Consider the following 24,757-nt stretch of genomic DNA (forward strand, 5'->3'; position numbering starts at 1 on the left):
TTACTTTAAAAGTCTGTGATGACCTAAGGAAAATAATAAAACAAAACTGTCCAGTATTTTAAAATCAGCTTTCCCTTGGGTCTCAAAACTGCATCTGTTCCATGTGCACTGAATTCAGCAGGAATACAGTGTACAAGATGACTAAAACATCAGTCTGCAGTGAGGGACAGCAATATATAAAAGTAAACAGAAAGAAGAAGGCTTTAAGAGGTGAATACGTATGACAAAGCTACTGCTTGGTAGAGTTAACTTCTCTTTCAATGTTTCTAGTCTGACTCTTTTCTACACCATTTTTATACAGTTTATACTAGAGCTAATTGTTCCAAATACAGTTTATCATTTAGCCTATCAACTAGGGCTTTACAGGGGCATTTCTATGTTCAGCCTGTCATCTTACCTTGTAGGCAGCTTGTCTCATAAACTGCTTTGCAGGCTGCTTCCAAATAGCAGGCACTGTAATGACCCATCTTACTTCAGTGTTTTCAAAGTCCGAGCCTCCTTGGTCACTGAGCTCCTAAATAAAAGGAAAATAGAGGTGAATGCAAAATGATGGGTGTCAACTTCATAAGAAAACATTATTTTCTGCTGGCTCCCATAACAGTAACTTTCTCTTTTCAATTTTAGTCCTGTTACATCTATGCTACAAATCAGAATTATTGCCAACCTGTCAAGAATGCTTTACTGTGCCAAAAACTGGGATTAGGGTTGATGCCTTCTCAAGGAGTCCTACAGAAAAGTTTATTGCTTAACATGAAGTAGAAAAGTTAGTTTTTCCAAAAGCAGCTCATGCACTCCTGAATATTACAGAACATTTATGTACATTCTTGGTCACAGTGTGACGTTTGCTGTTAGTCTGAAGAATTCACACTTGCATCTTGATTAATACACAGAAAAATATTTGAGGTATCACTGATGAACATTATGTTTTACAATCTGGATTTTTCAATGACTTCTTTATACACCACTTACCTTTAAATCAAATTTTTACAACTCAATTAACAAGGGGAAGTTACAGTTAAACCCTTTAAAAAAAAAAAAATGACTGATTGCGCCTTGAAAATTTTGCTTTAAGCAAACATTCAAGACTAGTTTAGTTCTTTTATTGTCCTTTTTTTTCCCTTAAAAAGAGGAAAGTCTGTATTGCATTTGCAAATTAGGTGATATACTGACATGTTTTGGGAAAGGTTCCAAGTAAAATGTCATTACCATATGTCCTATCTAAACCTCCATCCAAACAGGGAAAGGTTCAGAAAGGTGAACAACGGGCCTTTAGAATGTAAAAAAATGTTTCTGCATGTGCTGTGCCAAGGTGTTGTGTTTGTTCAGCTATGCTGCAGTTCAAAAATCCACGCTAGAAAAGTAGTACCTTTATACCGCACAGGGCACTAGGAATGGACAGATTATAGTCCAAAGTAACAGTTCATTTAGATCGCTTGTCTAATTAGTTTCAGCATGCACTTGCAAATCACAGGGATTTATTTATTAACATTGAGAAAGGATGTAGCCCTAAACAGGCAGCACAGCAAATATATGGGATTGTACCCAACAGCATTCATATTCACTAAGAATTTCCCCAGACTATGCACAGGTTCAAGTCTGTGACTCCACAATCAACCCCAAAATCTAGTTAAATAAGCCTTTGACAAGATGAGGAATTTGAGTTGTAATGGTAGGATTGTTTCTCTGTAGCCATAAAGAATCGAGTGAGATCTCACAGACAAGAAGTGAAACCCATTCAAAAATGTAGGTTAGTTTTTAACAACAAGGCTATTTTAAACAATTCTTGCTTGGATGAATATTCTGATTTGACCCAGCAACTACTATGCTTATGTTGACATTATAGCGGCGCATTTGAAGCCAATGTGTACTTAACTCGCATTTGGCTGTTTACATGAGATTTAAATCTCAAAAACTGTTTACTGGGGACGTGTATTTCACAGGAGAACATGAAAAACAATCTTGTGACGCAAGAAGAGTATTACAAGAAATGAGTATTGCAACATTTCAAATGGGAAATGAAAAAAAAAAAAATGCATTTTCCCTACCAACACCAGCCACAGTAAGAAAAAAAAAATAGGAAGAAAAAAAAGGCAACATAAATGGAGGCAGTCCATCAGAACACAGTATGAATTTACTAATTAAACCCCTAACAGATGTCTGTCTTACTTTTTTGGTTTTCCCTAATGCTTGTTATATTTTCTGCACAAACATGCATTCAGGATCAGGGCAACCAAATAACATCTCACAGCACAACATGAAATTCACCCCTGCAAAGGGTCAGCACAGAGCCAAAATACCATAGCCTAATTGCAGCTCTTTGGCACACACACTACAGTTTAACTGTGTAAAACAGAATAAAGGAGTGTTGTGTCAAAGGTACCTGGGTTGGTTTGGGTAATGAAGGATATATATCTGTGCTGGTGCAGAATTCCGCGTAGGGTAATCACTGCAATCAAGTGGCCTGTACAGATCATTGCACTGGCATAATTACACTATTTCCACCAGGTTAGCCAGCTTGTACACCTCAGCAGGTCATCTTTGTACAGACTTACAGTGAGATTCAAGTCACCAAATTATAAATGAGCTTTTAATAATCTTTCTACTATAAAATAAATCCAGCTCATCCGACTTCCCTTTGCTTAATCAGTGAAGACAAAGTCGGGTTGGGGCAGGAGACATCAGTAGGTGCCCATCCTATCGCGTTTCACAGCGCCAACTCTTTAACATGGGAGAGAACCTTGCGTGAATACAAACAATCCATCATCCCAGCAGCAGAAGTGTAGGGGACGAGGACAGGACCCAGTCTCAAATTTAATTCCTGAGCTTCAGCTCCTGCACTTTTAAATTTTCTTTTCAAATCAATGTTTTTTTATGAAAAAAGCAGTAGAAAATATTTAAGCCGGTAAGAAGGTATTTAGAACTCTGCATCACAGTGATACACTTACTATTATTGAATCAAGCATCCCCTGTGCAAGGGGAAATCACTTCAGGCTATTGTGAGCCCTCCAGAGTCCACAGCCTGCCTCGAGTTTCTACAGCTGCCTTGCTTTGTTTACATCAAATACTACTGAGGTCAAAGCTTGGCAAGGTTAGCAGTGTTAAGCTCACATTTATACCAGTTATAAATACAGAAAATCTAGATAAGGAAGCATTACCCTACCTTTAATGCCTGTTCCTTAAAGAACTGCAGCGCGTAAGCAAATATCTCAAGTGCTTTGACTTTTTTGCCATTTGCAGCTGTCAGGTCTGTCTCCATGGTAAGATTCTACATGAAAGAAAATAACTGGAAGTTATTAAAAGGAAAAGGTAAACATGAAATTAATTCCCACTGCTTGAGGAAAAGGAATTCTTCTTTATCCACCTGGCTAGGAAAAAATGACAAAATTGTTCTGAAGAGGATCTAACTCATCACTTGAATTTCCTGGAGCATGACATTTGCTGCTTATTTTAGACTTTGTTTTTAAACACCTATCATGTCTACAAATAACTGCAGGCAGAGAAAGAAACATGGACTAAATATTAAATAATTACAACAAATGTATTTGTAATTAATTGCAACAAAGCTGCATATGCAAGATATTTAATCCAAGTTAAGAGTTAAAAGCACAGATTTTTGGCTTCCCATCAACACACGAAACCAGAAAACACCTCAATACAGAAAGTACTGGCCAAGTCCCAAAACTCCAGAATGGCTTAGTTTAAAGACAAAAATATAATCGGTGGGAATAATGTCAAATTAACAGCATGATTTGCACTTGCAGTTTTGACAATGAACTCTGGGTAAATTTGCTCCTCTGCACTAGAGTTCACTATGGCTCTTACATTCTACCTCTGCTTTCTTAGTAAATATATAGAACAAACCGACTTCATGGAGACTCCCTAGACAGCTATGAATTTCACCCAGGAAAATTAGGACATCTAAGCAAAGCAGATATTGAACTTCTAAGATCTAGAAAGAAGGCTGGCAAAATACACTTGCCAAATGGATTGAGAAGCAAAATGGATCATAACGTTAACTGAGAAGTTTGATTTACTTTATTTACTCTCTAAACTTAGAAATAGAGCTGCTTCACATCTAGTTCACAATCTTTAGGCAAAATCTAGCACTGTCCATAGGAAGATGATTTGAGTAGCAAATGCACAATTATCCAAGAGAGCTGGTTATTACTTACACCAGTGGTATGTAGCTTCATCTTAAACTTTTCAAAATACAACCAGTGCTTTGATTCAGTGGGATCCAAGTCATGGTAGAAATCTCTTGCTGCATACCCAAAGCTGTGAAACTTTCTCTCTGGTGTTAGGAGAATAGTAGTTGGTGTCTTCTGATTGGATACGCCTGGATCTCCACCTTCCCATCGTCTATCCAACAAGTGAAACAGCTTTAGTAACTGATACTAATGTTTAGAGCAGCAGAAAAAAATAGTATATTGTGAGAAAAACAATCCGGTGGCAGATTGCACAGACTGCTTTCCCCTCCAAAGACACTAATTTCAATCCTTATAATACCAAAACCAAGTGTTTTTATTCACATCCAAGAAAAGAGGACTGTAATTTTAATTTCAGACAATTCAATAAATTTTGCAGTTAGTTGTATAATTTTTAAGGACATAATCATACTCTGTCTTCGATAAGAATCCAGGTTCCTTAAAGTAAGCCACACACAATTAACAAGGAAGCAGATTACACTTACATTTTCAAACTAAACATACATATGTAATAAATATTATAAGGAAAAAAAAGATCAAGTAATTATCCAAGAACACTACAAATGAAAACCCAAATCCTCAAAATGGCCTACCCAATTGTCAATCAGACTTCATGCATGCTTACTTGTATGGGAAATTTTTCCCCATTTTGAAATAGGGACCTGTTTAAGTCAGCTGAACACCACTGCAGAGAAGTTGATTAAACCCCTGTTTCTGCCACAGAATGCTCTCTGAAGCAAGACAAGCCAGTTCAACCAACACCTCTTCACGTGCCTAATTTCCTGGACACTCTGAAGACATGTCTGCAGATGTTGAGCTCTCTGCGTTGCACTCTCTACTCACCTGAAGTTGATGGATTTTCTGTTTTAAATGCCCAAAATGCTGTAAAAATTTTAGTCTGTCAAAAATAAAGCAGGCTCTCCCAACCCCCAAGTATCTTATAGGCACCAAAACATTTCCCTCACCACCATCCATTAAAACAGTGAATAAAACTATCCTAATCTTATCAAGATTGTGAAGGTATCTTCTGGAAGACCCAAGAGGCACAAAGGTATTAAGGCAAAAGCAACACAGGGCTTCTTTCACAGAATGGATAAGGAAATAAGTAAGAACAGCGAATATGGGAACAACCATTAAATGCAGCAGGAAGTAGGGGGGCATGGGGGGCCAACAAGGTCAGACAGTAGAAAGTTGTACCACAGACACAGCTGTGAGCATTCTTGTCTTCTCACTTCTCCATCACAAAAAAAGCAGAATGGAAGAACAAGAAACTCGCATTACTGTTCCCTCTCGCCCCATATACATGTACTTTCAGCATGGGAAACAAACACTTATCAGACAACATTTTCTTAAAAAAGCATCAGTGGAAAATCTGCTTTATGCTATCAGCCATAATCATAATACGGCTCAAACAGGAGCCAAGTTAAGATCACACAGGCAACTGCATTCATTATTAAACCACATGCTGATTGTTTTTTTCTAAAGATAGCAAAACACACTTCCATAATATACTACTGCCAAAGTTCTTGTTCTGAAGCACAAAAAGATTGCCTTGTTCTGTGGTACTTGTTTATGTGACAGGAAGATTACGTAGAAAAAAATCTCCTTTTCCTTTTCACTCTCAGAAAGTCGAACCAATTGAAAATTAATTGACCTCTAGACCAAGGCAGACAACTGACATGGAGAATTTCAACCTAAGGGGCTAATACTTGGCAAAGTAACAAGGACCGGGATCTTCTGAAGTGCCGGGAACCCTTCAGACCATTCAACTAAATCAAACAGAGCAAAATCTGCCCCTTTTTGCACCAGCAGCAGCGATGGCAGGGAATCACCACATGTCTATGAATTTACTTCAGTATAGAGGGCAATTCCACTGCTCTAAAAACAGAAAGAGTATGACGGGAAGTGGAATGATTTCCACCTTCATCCACTCAGAAAAAGCTTTCCGAAATGTTCCTAGTCCCGCTGCTCAGCCCCTAAGCTATTATCAGCTGGCAAGGGCTCTGCTCCAGGTCGTTTCTTCTAACCTGCTGCTAGAAACGTACTTGGTCAACTCCAAAGTCTTTGAGTAGGTGTTACAGCAAACAGAGGAGACAGACTGGTATCGTTTTCGCTTGGAATCATTAATGATTCATTCTGAGTCACCAGTGGGAAATTCCATAAATAGGATGTGGCTAATAACAATACTTCTTTGTTTTTCATTACGGCTAGGCACATTTTCTCTTTCCAGAATAAGTACACTTAAGGTGCAGTTTAAATGAAGACAAATTGATGCTGAGTTGTACGGGCTGATATTTTCAAAGCCACCTAGAGAATTGGATGTCCACTTCCTGATGAGTTTCTGATGGAAACTAGACACAGTAACCGCTCAGCAAGTTCTAAAGTTCTCAGCCTGTATTACTGTTCAGTCACAGAAAGAACAATAAGGAAACAGAAGGGGAAGTCTGACTTCACCATTTGCAATCAGAGCTTGAAAAATATTCCTGTGTGACATCTTTTCTAGAGAGAAGCAGCTACAGACAAAGGCATGTGCATGGTAACTCCTGACTGGGACACTTTCTCAGGTGTACCCCTAGCCTCACTCCAGTTAGTGGAGGCTTCTAGTCAGTAGGGCTAGGATTTCAACACCTTCGTTTGCAGTTTTCTTTCATGGTCCCAATACAGGCAAAATTATGGTAATAACGCTCTTCTTAGGGGGAAAAAATGGAAATGCCTATTAAAAGCGTGGCCTAATACACACCAGCAGTACTCTCCAAATGGTGGTGGTAGTGTTAGGTTAACGGTTGGACTCAATGATCTTAAAGGTCTTTTCCAACCTAAATAATTCTAAATGCATGTGGTGGATATTGTCTCAAAGCAGGGTCAGAGCTAAAAAATCTATTCAAGCAGAACCCAAGGCAGATTTCTGCCTAAATTCAGACATATGAGACCAGTTCCTAGGCTGATATAAAGTGCAGTAGCTCAACAGAGCAGCATAGACCCATTTATAGCCACAGAGGATCTGACTGTTTATTAAAAGTGAAAATAGAGAAGAGGAAGGTTAGTGTGGAAAGGATCGCAAGGTTATACTAAGGTTAGAGAAATGCCCTTCCTTACACATGAATCTGGCTAACAGACAGAGCAAAAAGAGTGATCCATGCAGAGTGACACAAATTTGATCCAGAGCTGCAGCGCAACAGTCAAGGAAACGAAGCAGTGGAGTCATCAAAACTAGCCGAACGCTGCTAGGAGTGTGTATGCAGAAAAAAGGCAGGCATGTGTCTGCCAAGAATTACAATCAAACAGGGAAGAGAAGGAAAAGGAAGAACCTGAAGGCTGAAGTAAAGTTACACTGAAAAAAGACCACATTCTCCCTCCTTCCAAAGACAGGCTGCAATTTGTTTCACGATCACATGCATTTTCCCTTTTTTTTTTTCTCTCCGTTTGTGAAATACTTACATTCAGTTTGTTGCTATTTATCCAGCAGCCAAAACATTTATAACTTCACGTAAGTGCACATCAATCAATAGGAGTTTTTCAAAACTGTGTAAGACCTCGTGTATTCCCTTCAAAGGAGACATTATTAACTCGTTCTACAGCACCGAACTGTCTTTCATTACGGCTCTGGCACTGCCCTGCCCACTGAAGTGCTTGCTGAACTCATGGCAAGGCTGTTCATATGCATTTACTCATAGTCTCAAGGTATGCAGAAAATAGCACTCATCGTAACATATACTTCTATGCTGCAACAAGAGCCTGAAGGTAACCACAGCTATCTTTACAGAAGCCATGGAGAACTAGTAAGAATTGACAGGTGTGAAGCATTACCTAAAATTGATTAAAACAGTAACTAATGTTATGCAATCAAGGTAAAGTCATTCATCGATCATCTAAAAACACACACCCAACTCCAAACACATGCTTTAGTCTACTGAAGTGAGTGAGGCTACTCATACATATAAAGCTAAGTATATGCTTAAAGAACTTGGTTAGGTCAGTGCCTATAAATTCCTTTTTTTTTTTTTTAAAGTATTGGGCATCACAGCAAATAAACACACACAGTCAAAAACATGACTTTGTCTACTAATTACACAACTAGAATTACAACTTTGCTGATACTACACTCAAACTTGGTACTAAAGCCCTGTGTGTTCACTCTTTTCTGAAGTAGGACCTTCTAAATAAACCCATCTTAACCTTCATTGAGAAATTTACAGAAAAGCAGCTCTGTTAAAAGGCAGTCAGAAATCTAAATGTCTGGAAAGGATCAACACTAAGGACGGAAGGTGGAAAAAATGTTAGGAAGCAAAGAGGACCATGTATCATTGGTATGCTTTATTTTAATGTAAACATTCTCGAGTGTGGGCGGGAAGTTACATTTACTCTGCTGAAATATTTGTAAATTATCCTACATGTAAGCCTCATTATAAACAGAGTTCGAACTTCTTAATACCTTCTGAACTACCTAAGCCTTATTTTGATACATATACCATTCCTTTCATTGAATTTCATGATTTCATGTGCATTTATATATAAATATTATATAAATTATTTCATAATTCAGTTTCAGCTATATCTTCCCCAAAATCCCTCCCTGCCAGCAATATTTATTTGGGGGGGGGGGGGAATCATTATTGGTATTAAAATATCTTCCATTGTTTGAAATACCTGTTGGAAATCTTGAATACATTTCCCCCCCAAAGTATGTTCCTCCCTTCTCGCTGGAAATAGATGAATTAATTTATTTCATTTCTTTTTACTTCAGGATCTCATATAACATCTACACAGGTCTGAAATCACAATCATGCTACCATTATTGCATAAGGAACAAAATACGGCATTTTGAACCGTAAGAAGTAAAATGTCATTTAAGATTTGGAACATACTCTCAGCTGGCCACATAGCGCCTAGATTTCAGTGTCTCAGTGATCTACACCAGGAAGTCTAGTACCCTGGAAGGAGAATCTAGTCTGTAATTTACTGCAGTGTAAGGTGAACCCAATGGCAAAATCAAGTCCTAAGGTAAAATTTTGAGTCCAAAGGGCTTAAAGCACATCCCTAAAACCAGTAAGGATTTCACATAGTAAAATCTCCAGACAGATTATAGGAACAACACAGTATATAGGATTTAGGCTTGCTCGGGTACAGCTTCAGAGATGTCTTCCCTCATTTCATCCAACTTCTTTAAGAAATTTGATTAATTATTTGCTGTCAAGAGAGAACAGGAATTGATAAACATGGGTTCTGACTCCACAACCCTGCAACCTGAGACAGCAATACATGGCCTGTCCTTTGACTTCTAGCCTCATGCAGCTTCCTGTGCTGTTCACTGAACAATAAGTGGATGGGATGCAGAAAAGACCTTGAAGCATTACTTAGAATAGAATAGAATCATTGAGGTTGGAAAAGACCTCTAAGATCATCGAGTCCAACCGTCCAACCGTCAACTTGTCCATATTGAAAATGGTAGGTGTCTTTGTAACTGGATGGCCTAATACCAATTCTAAAATTTACGTCCCTTTAGACAGTATTTCACATCACCCGGTTGCATTAAATCTCTGAAATACTTTGCAACCGTATACAAACCAACTATGCAGGCTGACTGCACAATCAATATTGTCTGCTGAGATTTAGAGAGCTGCATTCAGCTAGCATCTTTGATTACAAAAATTACAGCATATGACACTGCACTGCAGCAAGTTAGTCTTTTTGCCCTTTTGTTCTCAGTATTACAATGCTACAAACAGTACATTACCTATTGCTGTAACAGCAGCTTTGTTTAGAAGAACTTCTATGACTAAGCTTTTCATACATACCTTGTTTATGTCTGAAGTCATCTGTATCTTGGTCTCGTTACAATATAGTCATTTTAAAAATACTTTAATAAGAATAGTATAGGTTTTTAGTTATTAAAAAAATCTTTTAAAAAATAAAAAACACTATAAAAATGGTTTTTAGGACAATCCTTTCATGTACCTGCCATAATAGTTTTTGCATTTGTGATTGCATTAGATTTATATGCATAGATTTATATTGTGTTGATTTAATCAAGAAGTAAAAAAAATAAACCCCCCTACATCTAAAATCTGTCCCTTACACACATATGATACAGAACAGATTTCACATCAAACCTTAATTTTCACATTCATGCGTTTTCATTGCTTATTTCCCAGTATCACTGGTTCATTATCAGAGATTTGATTCAAATTTAATGCTAAAAAGCTTAAATCAGCCAAATGAACTACCAGTTTCTGGGTACAAGTACCTAAGTGTTGCACACACAACTGTATATAAGCATGATTCCAGGGGACAGGCAGCTCCTGGGAAATGCCATGACCCTTAATAAATGTATAGTTTCTCTCAATCTCTGAGATAAAGGCATCCTGACTTAATAATTATCACTGCTCCCTGAACAATTTTAAATACTCACTGATCCCTCTTTTTACTCATGTCATCTTGTAAACTCAACAAAATAACAGAGAGAGGACATGTTCACATTATTAAAGCAAATTAGAATACAATAAGATGCAAGAAAAAACTATAACCATAGGAAAGGTGTACACCGTGGCAACGCTAGACAAATCTAGACACTTCAGGCTCTGTAAAAAGTATCTATAGCTACTGCAGACAACCCATGTTATCACGATCGAAAACAAAATGCTGCATTGCAGCCCTTACCTCATTACATGAATACATTCTGGTTCCTTGGTGAAGCTGTAGGCGTAGCCACTGGATGTTGTGCCAAAATCAATAGCCACAACAACAAGAAATAACTGTTCTACAGCATCATCTGCATCAGAGTCCTTCTGTTAAATAGCAGAAACAAAATAGACATTGAGTCACTGATTAGAATAACTGTAACCTGTCTTACCCTGCAGTATTTCTGCTCTCTGAGACATGCATATCTCTTCAGTGGAAATAAGGACTTCCCTAAAGCTGCATTTGTGACCAAAGCTGATACCAGAAAGTTCCATATTCCAATGGAAGTGGAAATTCAATATACAACTCCATGTATTTGCTGGAGCCTTTTATACATAACCTTCTGAATCAAGAGTTTCCTTCAAACACTAGGTTATTGGTTTGGGGGCTGGTTTGTTTGGTTTTTTTCCCTTCTTAAATTGATCAACTGAAGAATATGTTTATATCCATCAATGTGGTATATTTGGGACTTATTTGGTGGTTTTGGGAGTTATCTATGTCATAACCTTGAACATGAGGTACTACTACCATTCAAAACTAGTGGAGACAGAACAACCCAATACAGCAATAAGCTTTATATCCCACAATAATTATTTATTTATGAAGAATTTACATAACACTTATTTTGTAAGCACTATACACATTCTTTCCTCCTGCCTGTGCTAGAATGTGGAAAGCTGTTCAGCTGCTTATAGTGAATCTGAAACTTCTCCCTGCCTTTTACCTGTAATCCTGCCATTCCTGAAAAGCACAGTCAAGGGCAACGTGGGAACGTTAACTAGAAGAGGTAGAAGGGTTACGGCCCAAATCATAATGCCGTGATATAAAGCACGAATAAAAAAGGAAGTATACCACTCCCCACTATGCTGTTGCCTATCATAAATCCTATATAAAGGAGCAATAAGTAATGAACAGCAAGGAACCACTGTTCACATGCTGATGGTGGCTAAAGCACTAAGAGCTTAGCAAGACAGGAGGAGAACAAGCTGGAAACACTGGTGACAGGGCTGTGTGCTACAGGCAGCTAGATAGTGAAGGAGGATAATACACCCATCTGCACACACATCATTTTGGCAAAATCACCATGGAACAGACATGTTGACCTATTACTATACAGGTCATGTCTGAATCCACCACTGCTGCTCAGCCTGTACCCTCAGTAACATTTTGAAGCAATTGTTATTCTCTTTTACAAAGAAACTGCCAAACGTCCTCACCCTATGAGCAGTGTTCCACCATCTGCCTCATATATCTCTGTTATCTCCATGCCTGCTACTTCCAGCACCTTTCTATTGTACCCCTACATCTTCCAAGATTATCCCATAGGCCTGCTACTTAAAATGGAGAAATGAGAGTAGTAAGGTTTGCTCTCAAATAATGAGACTTGTTTGGATTTTCCTAATAAATCTTTTCAACTGGAGCAATATGTTATTTATATGTCTTCCTCAAAGAGTTTAAGGAGCAAATCTAAATGAAAGAGGATATAATTCATCAGTATGACAGAAGTAAAAGGGGGAAGTTCTAGACTATATGGGGAAAGAAGGGAAAGAAGCAAAAATTTATGAGAGCGCACTCTTGAAATCCTGAAGAGGGATGTCATACAACTCTGAACTTGATTCAGAAAGCTAAGGAAGAAACCTGACAAGGGTAGCAATGTGTTGTGAACATGATCCCTTGCAATATCGAGAAATACACTGTGCATATGCTGTGTTACAGATGACGCAGATGATCTTAAAAACAGATGGGACTTAGTTTTAATGGGAGCTTGTCAACAAAATGAACATGATGTATAAGAGATTAAAACACACTACCTTTATGGGGCATTTGCTTGCTTCTAAAAGCCTACAGAGGTGGCTATTTTCCTTAAGAAACTAAAACAGTTCTATTTTGAGCTTTTCTCTATGTTGGAGGAGATTCTTTTCTCTGAGAATTCAGATTTCACTGTTGAATATCATATATATCCTTCTTTTTTTCTGAACAGAATGAGACTTTTCAGGGGCTGCCTAAACAAATCAGTGATAAAAACAGGGACAGAACTTGGGAACCCTGAGGATCAAGAAGACCCTGCATTCGATATAAAAATATGCAGGAGCAAATCTATCAGCTCAGCAAGTAGACAAAAAAAAAGCAAAACCGGGACCCCAATGAAATGAATGAGAGCTCTGTCACCCATTCCAGTGTGACCAAAATTTCATGCCTATGGATAGCATAAAAGGGATCACTATGTGAGGAAATGACAACTTTCTAAAGAAATTACGTCCCACCGAACAGGCAGGAGAAAGCAAAGTCAGCATACAGTATGTTAAGAGTACATTTCTTACCACAATGTGTGATGGAGACAGTGGAGTTATTCCAGGGTCTCCCAAACTTTTGGCTGGTGATGAGTAAGCAGATGTGGAAACTGCATCTGAAAGGAAACAAAAATTCTTCAGTGTCAGTAAGCAGAATGAGTAAGATAGGACAGTTGCTTTGCATACTGCTATACTATTTTCCTGTTGTAACAAATCTGCTAAAAAAGAAAGCAAATTCCACAGCTGCCACGTAAAATATATTTTTTGCCCTTACAACATGCTAAGACAACAACAACTGCAGTTTTGGTTTTAAAATGTTTGTCTGACCTTACTGACTAACTTCCATTTTTTTGCCTGTTACATTACCATGTATAATTTTAAAAGTCTTCCTAAATATATTCAGAAGTCATAGCTGATACAAGCAGCTTGAACACTATACACTCACATTAATGGCCTAAGATTTAAATGTGTGAATGCAGAAACTAAACACAAGTTGTGAGATCAAAAAAGACAGACTCATTTTAAGAGAAAAAGAGGAGTTGATATCAGTTTGACAACCCACTAAGAATACGTTGCAATTATTCCATCATGAACCTTTATTCTGAAACTTTCCCAATACTGTCTCTGGTTTTATTCTTCAATACACTCTGCACTGAAACATCTTGCAGCTGTTAATATTACTGCAGGACAGAATCCAGCTGGGAAAAAGGAAATATTATTAACAAATCATCAAAGAAATATTTCTACCCTGCATACAATACTGAAATTTCATTTAAAGGAACATACCAAATGAGTTACAAATACTGTAATGCACTAGTTATATTTTTCCTTCTTATATTTACCCCATTAATGATAGAAAAGGAAATGGCTTATTAAAATAATTAAGCACTGATGACTCAGATGGATTTATAGATAGTATATTCTCTTATGAAAACTGCAATAGTTTATCAAAATGGAACGTAGAAAAGGTGCCACACACCCTGTCCATGCTCACACCTCTCTACCCCCAAATTTAAGCCTTGAGTTTACTGAATTCTCTTCTGCAGAATACAAGCTAATTAGATGTAAAGCAGAATTATTTAATAAGTCTCTAAAGATTAATAACCATAATAAATATTAGATAATACATTTAGACATATTTTTATCACCTACTTGGATGTATCACACAATAAAATGCATATTTATGTATAACATGTAATTCCTAGACATGACTGACAAGTCAGAGCATTTTTCTAAGATGACACAGGAGCTGCTCTCCAAGAAAAGACCTTAGAACTACTTAATGAAGAATCCTGTTGTTCCTGGTAATCAAGTATGTGTTGTTTCCCATGGAAGATGCAAAAACTCTGCAGTAGACAACTATGGGATAATCTGCCCACAGATCATCTTCCTCCAAATCTTAATATTGCTCTTGTAACAACGCTTATTTCTGTTCCAAGTTCTAATATGCATGTTCAGCCTGATCTTCAGAAGCATTTGCAGACGCAAAATATTCACATTTCCTATACAAGTTCTTTAAGAATGTATTATGTTACTCCTCTTGTGATAAAGTACAAAAAGCCACAGGCCAAATGTGACAAACACAGAACCTACTCAGTTCATTAAGATGTATTTGGATCAGATGCTGTTATCAGCCTCAGATGCTGTTATCAGCCTCCTTCATGCTATTTCTTCCTCTTTTCAAAACAGATTAACTTTTGTACCATAAATATGGCATTTTTCATTGAATTGAAGAACAATATTTCAGCACAGGAAAAAAAAGGAATTAGTAACAAAACAAGTTCCTTGCACCCTGCTGTCGTTCCTGACTGGACCAGAACCAATACTTCCTGAGCGGACCAGGACATCGCAATACTGATGCAACATCTTTGGAAACTGGTACATTTCCCCCACTTAGGATGCTGGCTTTGGAGCACAAAAATGTAGACATCAAACCACTATCTATGTGTTTTCAGTGTTTCTCTTTGTTACTAATTCTTTTCATTACCTGTTTCAGCACTCATGTTTCAGCGATCTATTTTCCAGCCTGTCTTCAGTTATCAGCCTGGGTGTACCTTGAGAAGTTATGTATAGCTCTGTATGCAACTCAGAAAATCCTGTGTGGCAGTATGCGCATTTTTTTTGTCTCTCGGAGAGCAGTGATTAAATAACCAGAGCAATATTCATATTCATCCAATGAGACTGTGCTAACTTGGGTGGTGTTCTATCAAGAATTTATTCAACCCAAACTTGTGATAATCCAGAGGTTTAAAATGTATACAAGGACACTCACTGTATCCACAAGTATAAAAATATTTGCTAACAAATAAAAAATGTTAAGCTGAGATCAGAGGTCTGTCTTAGCTGCCCACAGAAAATACCGCTTAAAACAGAAAACAGATATTTTCATCAAAAATCTTTAAACTAAATTGTCCGTTTCAGTTTCAGAATGCTCTTGAGAACTCCTGCATAAAGGCTGGATTTGTGGAAGGGCTAACTTTTTCTAATTCTCACCAACTGCTCAAGGAAGGTTAAGCTCTTGGTGATTTATCAATATTTTTTGACCAGAGGAAAAAAAATCCTTCCAAACCAACAACCTTTCTGCACCATATTCACCGCTGCTCCTGCAAATACCCAGCTAAACACAATAATTCTACAGTAAGTCCTACATGCCACCAGCCTAGAGTTTTGTTGGATCAAGAGAGGAGAATCATGGACGGCAATGCTACAACCTCTAAAGTAGCACACTAAAATTTTAAGCAAAACGTTCTGTTACAGTGATTCTGTAGAGTTGCTATCATGCTGGCAGAAGCAGCAGTTGCATTACATTGCAGCTCGTTTCATGAGACTACTAACTAATCATGTGCAATAACTGGGGCAGCCATAATTGTTATATTGTAACTCAGCTGTTAAAAGAGGCCCTGACATTACCAGAGAGTTTGCAGAGCTAATAAATGAATGAGTGTAGTTCAGAATACTGGGAACTTAAAAAAGTCATTTATCAGAGCGGTTAGCATTTACAGAAAATGGCTTGCAAGCCAGTCACCCTGGATTTAACGCCAAGAGTTCTTCCAACAAGTAGTGAAATAGTTGTTAAAAGCAAACGAAATTAGGAAATTCATAACATTATTCTATTTACCCTATCTAAACTGAAAGGTGTTAAAGTATACTTGTCCAATGTGGGAGCTTTATTATTTTGTTGAGTTAGTGTTTGCTTGGGGAAAAACGTGCATGCGTCACAATTTTTACAACTGCGTTCCGAAGAGCAGAAGACACATGGATATTCCAGGATATTTAAAAATCTCTTATTTCTAAAGGACTGTGATTGGTTGATCTGAAAGAAAAAAGCATCTGTTTCAAGCTCATTCTCAAGTCAGAGAACGACTAAAGGGTTGCAAGGAACCCAACTTGCAATCATGCAACAAAAACAACGATGCCCAGCCTTTGTGAGTAAATTCCTCTTCTCAACAATTTAAAAAGATGTCCTGGATAGTATCATGGTATTAGGAACAGTTCTTAAAAGTAGGATGACTTATTAAGGCTTCTGTAATGAAAAAACACAATCAAGTAGTGTCCCACATAGCTCAAGTTCCAGCTTTATCTCCCATGTTTACCAAGGATCTCTATCTGTGTCAAACTACACACTACAAAAAACATATAGCTAAACAGCATGTGTTAAATAAATACTTAATTCTTGACAATTTGCACACCAAAATAAATGAAGGAATCTGAGCTAGAATCCAAATTAAACTAAGTCTTCAAATACTTACACCAATATTTAAAATAATCTTTTTCTAAATATGATGCAAACTTCTTGAAGAGAAATTCTTTAATATGAACATTAGCCTGATATATGACTGTCTATATCAGGGGTTTGGATAATTTAACTAAATGTGTATAGAATTAATTTGACCATGTCATTATAATTTCTGACTTTAGTCCTAACCTAAGCAATTGCCAAAGAACACCTTGTGCCTTTTCAAGGTGACAAGAGGAGGAAGGGAAAATAGAAAAGACTCTTTTTCAGCACTTTTTTTAACATTCAAAGGCTCCTATCTAATTTGCAAATCCCCCAAAAATTACAGAACTGGTGAAATTATGAGATCAGCAAATACTGTATTAATAATGAATCATGTTCATTATCATATTAGCTGCAATTGCTGGTTTAGCGGATTTAATTTAAATTATTTCTTCTTTTCATCTAAACACATGCAAGAGTGTATTTTCTGTGGTTTCCTGCAACAGCTAATCAGTTTAGCTTTTCTGTTTTTCAGTAAATGATCAGCCAGATTCTAGATTTCCAACTTAGCTGACGACAAAATGCAATGAAGGATTAACCTTTAAGTGTCACAGAATACAGAGTAAAAGCAAAGTCCACAGCATTTATAAAAACTTAGCTGATGTAGCGTGAACATTTCACCGATAGCGTGTTCAGCTGAATCTGATTTTCTAATAGATCTAGAGAGCAGGACCAAGCTCATTATTTAATTAGAAAGATCAGTTAATGGAAGCTGATCTCCTCTGGAAGACTATCAGTCTGTTCTGAATATTTGGGAGCCCCTGCCATGCATTCTTATTCAGGACTGGATAAATGAGTTTTAGTGAACCACTGAAAGTATCAGACATGGACCACTATGGTCCCAGACAGTCAGTTTTAATACAGCAGGCTTAATCCTGCTTTAGGAAAGATGACTTCTAAACCTCGCAGTCACAAGTCATTAAGGTGGTACTAAAAGAAAACATTTTTTCAGCAGCTACACAAAATCTTCTCTTTTCTATTAAATTCAGCTTTTATTAAATATTTAACTTTATATAATTCAGCTACACCAGGCGTCAGCAAAATTTTCTGCTTCGCATACTAGGGAAATTGTTCATTTCAACAGCGAAGCGGCATGCCGCAGCAGTGAATTCTCTGCTAACAGAAGGTTCCCTGCAACCCAAGTAACATAGACAACAGATAAGCTAAAGTTTTTGCATGCATGCATTGTCTCTAAGTAAGAATTTAAGAAGACAAGTAAAAGCAGGAATTCAGGAAGCAGGATATGCTGCTCCACAGCATAAAGCACAGAAATGCAGTAGATCAGTGAAGGGGGGAAATTTCTGAATATGTCTCATGTCACCAGTTTAGCGTATGGAAAAGAAACAACTTAAAAAAAAAAAGAAATAAGGTATCAAGCCCCAAGTCTGCCATCAGAAACCCCAACGTGGACCTTTTCAGGCACGTTCTGCAGTACTTTAGAGTCATGCCTACAAAAGAGAAGGCTTGGCCAGGAGAGAAGTGCACTTTCTGAACCTTCGCAGACCTCTCTTCCACATGATGGTGAAAGGGACTCATCGTGGTCTGGATCTCCTACAGCTGTTTTGCAAACCAGAAAATAGGCAGCATCACTATGATATCATCTCTCTGTACGAACATGCCTGAACACTAGTGTGTATGTTATATTCCAATCAATGTATCTTAAGTTCATTTCTATTTCTATCCTGCCAGAGCGGCCACAAACCCAACACTTGCTAACTGAACTCTTCTCATGATTTTCTGAATCAACAATAGGATCAATACTATTCCCTATTTCTGATCATACTTCCAGCATTTTAAGAAGTGCTTTCACAATAATAAGTTTTTTTTTTCAACACATAATGTACAATGCAATGAATTCCATTCATTGTACAGATCTGAGCCTCTGGCTGAGCTTGAGGACCCACTGGGAAGACCTAGATACCACACCCTTCTCCAGACTCTCCCAAACTCCCAATTGAGAATGTCTGCAGTACACCATCCTGCCTCAAAAGGAAAGCTGCAATAACACCTTTTGATTTGTATAAGGCATATCCACTGTTCCATATGCCAAATCCGTTCAGCCTCTCAGTTATTTGTAGGCTGATGACCCAGATGCAGAGAGTAAGTCAGGATGCATTAGACCTACTGAAAATGCCACTATTGCAGCCAATCTTTATGGGTCCAACAAATCCAAGTTAACTGAATTTACCGTGCACATACTGATAATTTTCACAGATCAAACGCTTGCACATATCTGATGGCCATTTGTCTGGAATTTCCAGCCATCCAGTGGCTGGTGAGAGTGATTGCTATATGTAGCTATGATCTCAGTCAGGTTGCTGGTCATACCAAACTCTTGGCCAAATTCTTCATTTTCCATTCAGGCAATACCTCTGGATTTAAAAAGAAAAAAAGAAAAAAAAAAAAAAAAAAAGAGAATACTGAATGAAATATGGGTATAGGATAGCCAGCAGGCAATAAAAGAATGGAATTAAAAACATTGTTTTTCATTCAAAACATTGTATATCATTGAGCATCAATAATAATTTTGCTGCAAGCAAAGCTTGCTAATGATGTTTGCACAACAGGAAAGGAAGGGTTTACCACATTGCTATCAGCTGGCGACTGCTGCATTGATGAAGAAAACCTTATTCAGCTTTTCCTATTGCTGAGATTTTGCTTTGCATTAAGCACAAAATGTCACAGCTTCCAAATGTAACATGACAACCTAGAGCATTTTACTGCAAATACAAAGATGGCCTTTGAAAATAATTATAGAACAAAAAAAAAAAAGACAGAAGCAAATTGAAAAAACCCCACTTACAATAGTCTTATGCGCAATGAAAAGATCCCATATTTCATATCAGAAGTAAGAACCTTCTGTTTCTACTGAAATCAATGACACCACTGCTATTACCATCAATGGAATCAGAGTTCTTTGTTTTAAAATGCCAGTAGGCATCCAGCTGGTTTGTTGAAGACTGCAATACACTTCCCTTCTATGAAAACTGCCATAGCTAATCTCTGATACAAATCCAAGTTTCCCGATAACCTTTCGTAACAATTGGTCACCCAAAGAGCTGGTATTCATCGCATTGATACCAATTAGAGCACAGTGATTTCCTAAGCCAAAATCTCCCAGTTCTTTGGATAAAATTCTAAAAATAAGACATGTTCCTCATTACAACTTTGACCTTTTTCATTTATGCTTTTACATTGCCTCGCATCATGATTACAGTTTGACTGGAGGAATTACTTTTCCACTATGCTATCAAGCTTTCTAAGATAATTTAAGTTTTTAACTTTATTGTTAAGACTATCAAAAAACAACCCCAGGTTCATCCCATCACTCACTTTGTGGATAATATTCATTTTCCTGCACCTCACCAGCAAAAGGAAATGAAAAGACACCATCTATTTTCTGTGAACTTAATTTAAGATGAAAGAAACACACAAGAACTTGCAATAACCTTCTGAAAATGCCACATGGGTTACGTTCACTTCTCCTCTTTTTGACAGGACGTAGGCTAGACTATTTTACCTAGATTTGATCTGACCTCGCTAATGCTTGGTAAGCTGGACTAAAACAGAACTATCACACTCCCGTGCACACTTCACAACTGGGTCTGTAAAGCCTCAGCCATGTCCTTACCAATAGCTAAGTCTGACCTTAAAGCTGCCTTAAACTCAAACCCATTCACCATCTACACTGTAAGGTCTTAAATCCAGCTCCACCTTGAATGACCTGAGAGCTTTCCAGCTTTTGCGATCCGTCAGCTCCCTCTTCCCTCCCAGTCCTGACGTGGTTCCCACTTGCTCAGAACCTGCTTACACCCCAGAGCCTGGGGTTTGGGGAACTCACCAGCGGTGCCTGGCAGTGATCGCTCTCTTCCTAGATTCCAGCTCTTCCACACCCGTGCACTACTGCCAGAAGAGGGAAAACTGATCCTGGTTTACAAGTCAGAGAGGGCAGGCTGCACGTTGTGATAAAGGTGGGTTAACAGCAGATTTTGTGGCTCAAAGTGGTAGAAGACAACACTCCAGGATCTTTCTAAATATTCCATGGATACAGTTCTGTAACAGACACCTTTAATCCGCACCAACTAACCTTCTCTTCCCTCAACAAGCTCTTCTATGAACTTGCTTCTTTCAGGCTTCCTTGCCCTATTTGCCTCTGTGCAAGCACTGTTTTCCTATCTCTCTCATCTCCTCCCTCCTTGCTTCCAAACAGAAAGACGTAAGGAACAGAAAACAAAACACAGATGTACAGAACCAAGGTTCTGTGAAAAGATACCTTTCTAGAAAAGGTTTCCTGCTGCTTCTCCTTCATCATCATGTCTGTCATGACCTACCTCATCTCCTTGGTTCACTGCAAGGTTGTCAGGAATGACACTAACAACATTATGCTCTAATTCCCAGGACTGCACTCATAAAATAAAACATTTGTGATGCTAATCACTTTCTTTGGGAAAAACACCATTTACCAGCTAAGGGTGGGCTGGTTGGTCGTTTTTCCTTTTTAAAAAGCAAGATCAAAAACATTACAGTTATAAAAATCCCTATTTTACTGCACGTTCCTATTTAAGAACCGTCTCAGGACACAATTGTATCCTGAAAACACCGCAATCCTAGATTTACCTTTCTAGATCGAGATATTCAAAGGAATATTATTCAAAGACTGAACAAGAATTACTGCTCAGCTTTTCCAGACCATGCATCCAGCACACAGAAATAAGAACACTTTTGGAGGTACTTGTTTACTTAGAATGCAAAAAGGTTATTTAGTTATCAAACATTCCTAGATTCATGAAGTATCTTGCAATGCATCAAGCTGGATGAAGGCGGCGACTCCTTTTTCTTAAAACATGAATTCGGAAAAATACTTGAAAATGTTTGTCTTCTTCATTTTGACAATCTTCAGGAACGCCAAACATGATTCACACATTTGTAGAGTCTTGAAAAGAGAAAACAAACCTCTCCCCCTCTCTGCCCAAAAAAACCCAAAGAAAGAGGGAGACAGGGTAAAAAGAATAGCCAAACTAGAATAACTATTACTTCTCATAGTAGTTAGCATGAGTGATGCTATATATAAATCCCTTGGTATTCTTCAAGGCTATTAAACCTGATTTTGTTCAAAGATGGGAAAATAAGAGAATATTAGTTGTTGCAAAACTGCAAAAATTGGTATCACATTTGACAATTCATTAGCAAAGTGATCTGTGAATCCAGAGTATGGCTATTGATTTAGCTTCTGAGTGACGCTCCACAGCTAAATCAAAAGTAAGTTTGTATTGCTTTATTCTTTTTATTTTACAATCTTGAAAACAGATCAGCTATCAGGCTTAAAGGAAAACACCTTATTTCCTTCAAGTCAGAGGAGATGAGAGAAGAGGAGGAGGAGAGAAGTCATAGACAGAAGAAAGTACATGTTTAGGATTTGTAAAGCAGATCACGAAATCATGCAATCACCGACCAAAATCCATTTCCAGACGTTTTTATACTAGCACCCATCAGGCTTACATTCAAATGTCATGACTACACACACCATGGAGACCAACACTGACCAGCCAAATAACCAGCTGGTAAGTTACATGGTCACGGCAACAAGCAGATGGTACAGCCTGCAAAGGAGTTCCTATGGCTAAAATCGTAACAGGAGCATAGCTGAGTAAGCAAGAGAGCTACTACAAAAGGTTGATTTTTGAATGCAGCAGTTCCATAATGACAATACTGAAAGCTTTTGTAAATGGCATGCCCTGCTGTTCTGATTACAGCGTGTGCTCTACTGAGGTATCCATGGAAACTTGAGAAAGAGATGTTAAATTTGTTGGATCTGGCACTGGGGAATGGGGCTAGTTTCCAGTCAGCCTAGTATAACCACAGGTATTTTGATCTTTTAGCGTGGAGAAAGCACCAAGAGTCCTCAAACAATGATGAAATCCACAAGACCAAATTGTCACAGGGATGCACTTCCCAAGCAATGACTAGGAGATGGCAAGGATGTACTAAAGAAACTGTCATTTTAATGTTGTTGTTATTATCTCTTAATAGAGAAAAATAGCCCAATCGCTGTAACGAGGAGAGAGACATTCAAATAACCACTCTTCAGACCTCACAGGGAACAGGAAAAAAGAAAGTGTGAATACAAACGCACAGAGCCTCGCGAGGAAAGGCTGTGTGGGACAGGTGGACATGGAGCACTCAGGACTGTAAAACCCTTCAAGAGAAACTGCTTCAGCCCTCGAGAGTGGTCCTGAAAGGCACTAAGAACATAAGATGTATCCAGAAACGGACAAATCGAAGCAGTGTTCCCAGATTATTCCCTATGGGAGAAGGAAGTAGCATAAGGAGAATAATTTACCTCTGCCTCCTTCCCCAAGGAAACCAGTGCAGGTTGGGTAGGCTCCTGCAATAGAGTTTTTCTTACAAGAGAGTAAGCGAATAAACTCCCTCGGATGACATGAAATTGCTACTATGAAAATCCATTCACATACACACTTCTTTCTGGACTCCAAATGATAAGAATTACTAGAAATATTTCTCAATATTTCTCAGTATTCCTCAGAAACTACATCTGCAGAGCACAGTCTGAGAGTGTGACTCAGGCACTGAGGAATTACTGACAGCGGAAACAACAGATAGAAGAAAAACCCTCTCCAGGTCTCCTGTTCTTGTAAATTAAGACACCTTTAGAACTGATCCATGTGCCCAAGCCCTGCAAATCAATCACGATAGAGCTCCTGATTTGGGCCAGCGAGCATGAAATGACTCTCGCACACGACCAGATCCCAGCAGCATGCCGATGACGGGGCACGTCAGTGCAGTTCATAAAGCCGCTCTCTGATGTCCTTGACACACCCTGATGCAGTCCTGAGTAAGGACATTTAGTCAAGTCCTTAGTAAAGAACAAAGGCTTTCTAGCCTGAATGCTGGCCTCCATATTCTGAGTATTTTAGTTTATTTATTTGCTTACTTTATTAGAACTGACTGCATTTTTCTTTTCATTGACATGAAAACCTTTCTCAAATCCCTCCGAGACAGACTTTGAAGGAATTTCCTGTTTTAATACCCGTTACTTGCACAGTTCACCACTGCCATCCTAATTTTAAAATACTGCAAAGTCACTCCGTTAGTAGTAGTTACGGCAAAATTTAAAACTCGCATTTGTTTATTTTAAATGCATACCACTATGTTTCTTAACAGCACAGCACATGGGCCATAGTTGACGTATTTTGAGTAATGAGAGCTATGGAATGTTCTTTTTAAGACCATAAATGTGCCTGGTCACCGAGAGGAGGCAGTTTCAATTTAATGACCCAGGAGCCAGGACATTTGTCACGGTGAAGAAGATGAAGTCTGCAGGTATGTCACAGGCATTTCAGATCACTGAAGTTCATACTTGGCAGCAGCAATTCCCTCAGCACAACACCAACATCTGTGACCTTACATCACCAAACAGCTGCACACTCTTCAGTAAAACATCTGCGAAGCGAGCGTACCATTTACAATCACAACCGATGGACTTCAGAGCTCATTACCGAAAGAGATTCCAAGTCCTCCTAGTCTCTCTCTCTTTCACCATTGGGGAAATACAGCCAAACAGGCCTGTGTGAGAGTGATGCAACCTGGAGTTTCACCCATTTCTGTTTTCAACTAGCAAAGCTAGTGAATATAGAAAAGTGACAAGTGCCGTACAGAAGCTGAATAAGTAAGCAACTTAAGTCATTTATGGATAGACAAAATACTCCAAAGATTTCACTAAGCTGCATATGGAAAATGTCAACATCTACTTTACTTAAAAAATAAATAAAAGGAATATATCCAAA

The 24,757-nt window shown here is 38.2% G+C and overlaps 1 protein-coding gene across 1 annotated transcript in view; it reads right to left on the minus strand.

The window, feature by feature from the left end:
* Positions 1-24,757, minus strand: part of HSPA12A (heat shock protein family A (Hsp70) member 12A) — a 61,906-nt gene that overhangs the window by 33,620 nt on the left and 3,529 nt on the right. Inside the window, exons 2-6 of the mRNA XM_076339093.1 lie at positions 13,205-13,290; positions 10,863-10,990; positions 4,173-4,359; positions 3,161-3,265; positions 398-514 (exon numbers count right to left, since the gene is read on the minus strand). Coding sequence (XP_076195208.1) covers positions 398-514; positions 3,161-3,265; positions 4,173-4,359; positions 10,863-10,990; positions 13,205-13,290 — 623 coding nt within the window. The remainder of the gene's footprint in view (positions 1-397; positions 515-3,160; positions 3,266-4,172; positions 4,360-10,862; positions 10,991-13,204; positions 13,291-24,757) is intronic.

The sequence above is a fragment of the Aptenodytes patagonicus genome, chromosome 5, assembly GCF_965638725.1.
Source record: "Aptenodytes patagonicus chromosome 5, bAptPat1.pri.cur, whole genome shotgun sequence".
Lineage (NCBI taxonomy): Eukaryota > Metazoa > Chordata > Aves > Sphenisciformes > Spheniscidae > Aptenodytes > Aptenodytes patagonicus.